The sequence below is a fragment of the Pseudopodoces humilis genome, chromosome 29 (genome assembly GCF_049639895.1).
Source record: "Pseudopodoces humilis isolate 2021_Gansu_Grassland_sample_001 chromosome 29, ASM4963989v1, whole genome shotgun sequence".
In the NCBI taxonomy this organism is placed as follows: domain Eukaryota; kingdom Metazoa; phylum Chordata; class Aves; order Passeriformes; family Paridae; genus Pseudopodoces; species Pseudopodoces humilis.
The window spans coordinates 724,716-731,254 of NC_142228.1; the positions used below are offsets into that span (position 1 = coordinate 724,716).

Genomic DNA, 6,539 nt, shown 5'->3' on the forward strand with positions numbered 1-6,539 from the left:
AACCCCTCAGCCTTGGGGGAGGTCGTGGGGGGACCCCACAACCCACAGGGGACACTCGGGGGGTGCTGACCGGAGCCTGTGCTCAGCCCTGCCCGTGGATCCCCCCTTCTGTCCCCCGCGCTGCCCCCGCAGCCCCTCCCCAGTCCCGGATTTGGGGTTCCACAGCTCCCAGCCCGGCCCGGCCGCTCCAGAGCTCCCAGTCCCAGACTGGTTGGGGACTGGCCGGACCCGCTCCCGCTCCTGCCCCGCTCCCCCGCTGCCCTCCCCGGCCTCCAGCCCCACAACCGGCTTTTCCTGCCGCAGCTGCCGCTCCCGGCGGGGCCAGCCCTGGCGACAGCGCGGCTGGGGACCTGGCGTGTCCCAGCGGCTCCTGGGGACCCTCCCAGGGAATCCCGGCGCAGCTCCCAGGGCTGGGCTGGTCCCCGGCACTTCTGTCCCCTCGGAATGAATTCCTCGAACTCCCGGCTACAATTCCCACGTGGGAAGTGAGGCCGTTCCCCCAGACTTCGGCTTGGCCTCCTGCAGAGCCTCCTGCTTCCCTTGGGGGTTCGTCTCTGTTCTGCTTATCTCTTTCTATCATTTCCATTTCTTTCTATTTGTGTCATTTCTATTTCTGTTTGTCCTTTTCCTGTTCTTGCTCTTATTCCTACTCCTATTTATTCCTATTCCTACTTCTAACCCTATTCCTGCTCAGATTCCTGTTCTTCCTCGGCATTCTTATTCCTCTTCCTATGCACTCCTATTCCTGTCTATCCCTATTCCTATTCCTATTCCTATTCCTATTCCTATTCCTATTCCTATTCCTATTCCTATTCCTATTCCTATTCCTATTCCTATTCCTATTCCTATTCCTATTCCCATTCCCATTCCTATTCCCATTCCCATTCCTATTCCCATTCCCGTTCCCATTCCGGCTCCTTTCCCATTCTCCATTTTTCCCCCTCGTTCCCAGCGGTCCCAGCGGTGCCGGGACTCGAACCCCCGGACCTGGCGGTGCCGGGACTCGAACCCCCGGACCTGGCGGTGCCGGGACTCGAACCCCCGGACCTGGCGGTGCCGGGACTCGAACCCGCGTTCCCGGGGACGCGCCGCAGTTCCCGCCGTGGCCGCCAAACGGAGCCGTTGCCCCGCGCAGCGGAACGGGCGGGGGGACCGGGGGGACACCGCGGGGACATCGGGGGGGACACAGGGGACAGGAGGGGACAGCCCAGCCCGGGTCACGGGCCCAGCCCCCTACCAGCCCCCCGGTTCCTGCCAGAGGAAGTTCCTGCCAGCAGAAACAGAGACCACCCCCCTAAAAAACGCCCCCCCTTGCAAAGCGCCCCCTCCCCGAGTGCTGGGGGGGTGGGGACAGCCCTGTGGGTGGCAGGAGGGGACCCGGACTGGCCCGGGTCCCCCCGGCTGGGCCACGCTGCTGCGGGTCCTTGGAGCAGCTGAGAGGTCACAGCCTTGAGGGGGGTGGGAGAGGGGCGCAGACCCCCGGGGGGTGTCCCCCCCAAAATCAGGGCTTGTCACTGCCCCGAGGTGACAAGGGGGCAGCGTGGCAGGGTTGGGGGTACTGAGGATCCTCGGGGGGGCTTTACCCGGGGGGTGGTGTTGGACTGGGGGACGCTGCTGGGAGAAGGTGGAGCGGGGGAGAAGTGAGGGGGGGCCATAAACAAACCCCTAAAGCCCCCCAGCCCCAAGCACGGATCCATCCCAGTCCCAAACCCCACCCCCCTTTCCCTGCCCCCCAACAAACAGCCCCAAAACACTCCTCCAAATAATCCCCGCGCGGCCCCAAAGTCCCCCTGTAAACCAGCCCTGTCCCACCCAGTGTCCCCTGTGTCCCCAGGGCCGCCCTGTCCTGCAGACAGGACCCTGCACACTTTAGTTATTCCCTCAGCCTCCTTCACCCACTCTTTGTTGTTTCTTGAGAGAGAGCGAGAAGGAAAAAAAAGAAAAAAAAAAAAAAAAAAAGAGAGAGAGAAGAAAAAAAAAACCCACACAGGAGGAGGCAGGAGCCTATTTTGCCTCCCAGGCAATATTTCTGGAGCCAATCGGAATGCGCACCCACCCTGCCCTGCTCCCTAATTAAAGGCTTTAAGCAGGCGGCCGGGGCCGGAGGTTTGGGCACAGTCTCTCGGTGGCTCCTCGCGAAGCAGCCGCAGCGCCGGATCCCGCTCGGGGCACGCCAGGCCTCGGCAGCCGCCAGGTTGGGGGGTCCCCGGCCCGGGCAGGCAGCTGCCCCCTCCCCGCTCCCAGCGATGAGCGGCTCTTTCGATAAGAAGCTCTCCAGCATCCTGACGGACCTCTCGGGCTCGCTGAGCTGCCATGCAGCCTCCAAGGATTCTCCCACCCTGCCGGAGTCCTCGGTCACCGACCTGGGCTACTACACGGGCCAGCACGACTACTACCCGGGCCAGTCGTACGGGCAGCCCGTGGGCCACTATCCCTACCCCCAGTTCAACCTCAACGGCATCGGCACCGCCGGCACCTACTCGCCCAAATCCGAGTATTCCTACAGCCCCTCGTACCGCCAGTACGGCCACTTCAGGGAGCAGCAGCTCCCGGCGCAGGAAGCAGGTACGGATGTCTGGGGGGCCCGGGGCCGCTGCTCCCCTGGGCTTCCAGAGGGGGCTTGGGGGGTTTTACCCCTCGGGGTGTCCCCGGTTTCGGGGGGTTTTACCCCTCGGGGTGTCCCCGGTTTCGGGGGGTTTTACCCCTCGGGGTGTCCCCGGTTTCGGGGGGTTTGTGCCCCTCTGGGTGTCCCCGGTCTCGGTGGGTTTTACCCCTTGGGGTGTCCCTGGTCTGGGGTGGGTTGTGCCCCTCTGGGTGTCCCCGGTTTCGGGGGGTTTGTGCCCCTCGGGTTGTCCCCGGGATGGGGACAGGGGGTTGCTGGCGGCTCCTGGGGCTCAGCCGCTCCCGGTGTTCCCGTGGAGGCGCAGAGGGATCCGCGCTGGCTGCAGAGCCCGGGACACGTCCCAACAGGGTCCCCGAGGTTGTCGCAGGGGACAGGGCGCTGCCAGCACCCCGAGCGGGGTGACACCGAGCTGGGGACAGGGCTGGCCGCCCTGGGAGCCCTTCTCGCCTCACCCCGCGCCCTCTCGCAGTGTCCGTGAAGGAGGAGCCGGAGCCGGAGGTGCGGATGGTCAATGGGAAGCCCAAGAAGATCCGCAAGCCCCGCACCATCTACTCCAGCTACCAGCTGGCCGCCCTGCAGCGCCGCTTCCAGAAGGCGCAGTACCTGGCGCTGCCCGAGCGCGCCGAGCTGGCGGCACAGCTGGGGCTCACCCAGACCCAGGTAAGGGCTGAACCCCCTCCCCCGGCACCCCAAATCCCCACCGCGGGCAGCGCAGGGGGAGCCGAGGCTGCCGCCGCCCTGGAAATCCTGGATTTGGGAAGGGCTCAGTTCCCGGGGAGCCGGGAGGGGTTTGAGGCTCACAGGGCTGGGGTTCCCCGCTCGGTTGTGGCGTTCCCGGGGCGAGGTTTCCCCCCTGGAGCGGATTCGCTCTGATGAGGGAAAAGTGGAGAGGACGGAGCCCAGCCGTGCCGCACTCGGGAGTTTCGGGGTTTATCCCAGTCCCTCTGGAGCCGGCCCCATCCCAGACCTGGCTGTGCCGCAGGGTTTGGGGCTGGATCCTGCCCCGGCAGATCCTGGGTCACGGCACACCCGCTGTCCCAGGAATGTGGGGCACCAAGTCCCGGGCGCGCCAGGACGCTCGGGATGAGCCCGGGGAGCCTCAGCAGCTCCTGACCCCAAATCCTGCCGGGACACGGGGACCTGCGGCCGGAGCCTGCTCCCACCGCCCAGACTCCCCAAAGTTCCCCGTGGCTCGGGCAGGGAGAAGGGATTTGGGGACCGGTTCCACACCCGCTGTCCCCGGCGCTGGGGTGGCCCTGCAGGCTGGACTGGAAGAGCCGGGACGTGCGGGATGGGCTTCTCCTCCTCCCCGCCAGCCGCCCAAATTCGGGGCGAAGCTCTCGCTCTCGGGGTCCCGCCTGGCGCGGGGACAAATGGTGGCCTCGGCTGGGCGGGGAGCGGGGCTGTCCCCGCTGTCCCCGCTGTCCCCGCAGCCCGTGACTCCCCCGCGCCCCAGCGCGGTGCCCTCCCTGCCTCGGGGCCGGCGCCGGCGCCCTTGTGCCGCCCTTGGCCTTCCTCCTCCTCCCTTGGGCGATGAAGCAATCGGGGACACTCGGCAAAGGGCTGACGGAGCGCGTCACCCGCTCCCAGAGGGACATCCTGTTTGGGTGACAGCACCGCCACCCCCGCCCCTCGCCCAGGGCCAAGGGCGTCCAGCGCCGCCTCGCCCAGCGCGGGGACGCTCCCGACGCCCCGAGAGTGGCGTGACGGGCTCCTCGTGACGCCCGTGTCCCCACAGGGGTCCCTGCCACACCAGTTGTCACACGGCTGCTGTCCCCAGGGCACGGTGTGTCCGTGGGGTGTCCGTGGGGTGTCCGTGCTCTCTGTCACGCTCACACCAAGGGTGACTTTCCGTGTGTCCCACGACGTCCCTGTCCCGAGCAGTTTCCTGCCAAGCACCGTGTGGGGTCCCTTCCTGTGTCCCGTGTCCCTTCCTGTGTGCCAGAGTGTGTCTGGGGTCCCTGTGACCCCCGTGTCCCTCCCGTGTCCCTGGGGTCCTCCTGTGACCCCCAGGTCCGTTCCAGTGGCCAGGAAAGTTCCCTGTGATCCCCAAATCTCTTCCCGCGTGTCTGGGCTGCCCGTGACCCCCTTGTCCCTACGATCCAAACCGTCCCCTCCCCTCTGTCCCCTCCCTCCCATTCCGGTGCCGTCTCCTGACCCTGTTCCCCGTGCCCATCCCATCCTCCCGTTCCCTTCCGGGGGCTCTGACCCTTTTCCCCTCCATCCCCCAGGTGAAGATCTGGTTCCAGAACCGGCGCTCCAAGTTCAAGAAGCTCTACAAGAACGGCGAGGTTCCCCTGGAGCACAGCCCCAACAACAGCGACTCCATGGCCTGCAACTCTCCTCCCTCCCCGGTGTGGGACAGTCCCGGCGGCAGCGCCCGGACCCCGCTGCCGCAGCCGCTGCCCTACAGCTCCTCGCCGGGATTCCTGGAGGAGCACAACCCCTGGTACCACCCCCAGAGCCTCAGCGGCCCCCACGGACCCCACCAGGCGCAGGCGGCCCCCCCGATGCACCACCCGTCCCCCGGGCCCCCCAGCACGGGCGCCGTGTACTGAGGGTGGCCAGGGGCTCAGAGACTCTGCACAACTCCTTGGCCTCCTTTTCTCCCCCCTCAAACCCCCTCCGCCCCCGTTTTGGTTTTGTCTCCTTATTTTTCCTGAAAAGAAAAACCAAAAAAAAAAAAACAAGTGACGACCAACAAAGCAAAGGAAAGGACCCCCCCGCGCACCCCTAAAAATCCTCTCTCCTCGCCCCCCGCTCATCTCAGGAACCAGAGGACTGCAAAGGCTTCAGACGCTCCCAGCGCAGGAAAAGGTGGAAAATCCAAAAAGGTGGAAAATCCAAAAAGGTGGAAAATCCAAAAAGGTGGAAAATCCAAAGGTGGAAAATCCAAAAGTGGAAAATCCTTCTGCTCCTCCTTAAATTGTGAAGATTTTTCCATCAGACCCCCCCAGCCCCGCTCAGATAAATCCGGGAACCCCCCAAGAGCCTCATCCCGACCCCTCACCGGAGCCTTCCCCGCTGGGGTGACCCCGGGAGTGACCCCGGGAGTGACCCCGGGAGTGACCCCGGGAGCGCCCGGATCCCGCCGGGATGGAGGATTTGTGTCGCCGCTGTCGCGACAGGGAGGGGTCTGTCCCCAGCGGAGCGGGACGTGCTCGGCCCCGGCTCCGAAAGCGGCTTTGGGGGGCACGGACCCCCCACGGGAGCAAAGCGGGACCCTCATCCCGGCCGGAATCACCCGGGACGATGCTCGGACCAGAAGGTGGTGATTTAAAATTAAATAAAATAAATAAATTTTTTAAAAAATGGGTGGGGAGGAGGGGGGTGTGGGGAGGGAAATATTTTAATATTTAAGCAGTTCAGGAATGGTTTTAAGTTATTGTTTAAAGAGAAAAACTCGTGTTCATCTCCGTTTTCTGGCTGTGCCTCCAGCTGTGGGTAAAGGAACGGCGAAAATGCCTTTTTTTAAGGAAATCGACGACTTATTTTAAAGGAAAAAAAAAAATAACCGAGCTCTTTCCTATTTTTTAAGAGAATAATGCTATTTTTTTAAGCAGAAAGTGCCGTTTTAAGGAGTGTTCATAGTGTTGTACAGTCCCGGGGATTTATTTATGTTGCCTTCTATAAATAGGGGTGTTTTGGGGGGAAAAAAAAGGGAGTGTACATAAGGTTCGTTTGTATAAAGTTGTTCCAAACCAAACTGGTTTCGGTCTGGGTTTTTTTTTTTGTCTATAATTTTTATTTTTTTTTTTAAGGAAACCCCCCCCCGGTTGATGGGAACCCCCCTCGGGTGTCCCCGAGTGTCCTTTGCTCCTTCCCCAGGGATCCGGAGCCGGGCTGGAAATGTTCATTAATAAAAGTTCTGTATTTAAAGCTCCAAACACCGTTCCCCCCGCGGTTTCAGGAGGTT

General features: G+C 63.1%; 1 protein-coding gene across 1 annotated transcript; it reads left to right on the forward strand.

Moving 5' to 3' along the window:
• Window positions 1-2,112: 2,112 nt before the first annotated feature.
• On the forward strand, window positions 2,113-6,278 carry DLX3 (distal-less homeobox 3). The gene is made up of 3 exons (XM_005532457.3): window positions 2,113-2,565; window positions 3,093-3,283; window positions 4,855-6,278. Exons 1-3 carry the CDS (start codon window positions 2,247-2,249, stop codon window positions 5,179-5,181), a joined length of 837 nt encoding a protein of 278 aa, XP_005532514.1. The 5' UTR covers window positions 2,113-2,246; the 3' UTR covers window positions 5,182-6,278.
• The last annotated feature ends 261 nt before the right edge of the window (window positions 6,279-6,539 follow it).

Bases quoted from the DNA above. Each gene is read 5' to 3' on its own strand.
- DLX3 (XM_005532457.3), top strand. From the start codon at position 2,247: ATGAGCGGCTCTTTCGATAAGAAGCTCTCCAGCATCCTGACGGACCTC. The intron at 2,566-3,092 runs GTACGGATGTCT...GCCCTCTCGCAG, and splicing joins GCTCCCGGCGCAGGAAGCAG to TGTCCGTGAAGGAGGAGCCG. The intron at 3,284-4,854 runs GTAAGGGCTGAA...TCCATCCCCCAG, and splicing joins TGGGGCTCACCCAGACCCAG to GTGAAGATCTGGTTCCAGAA.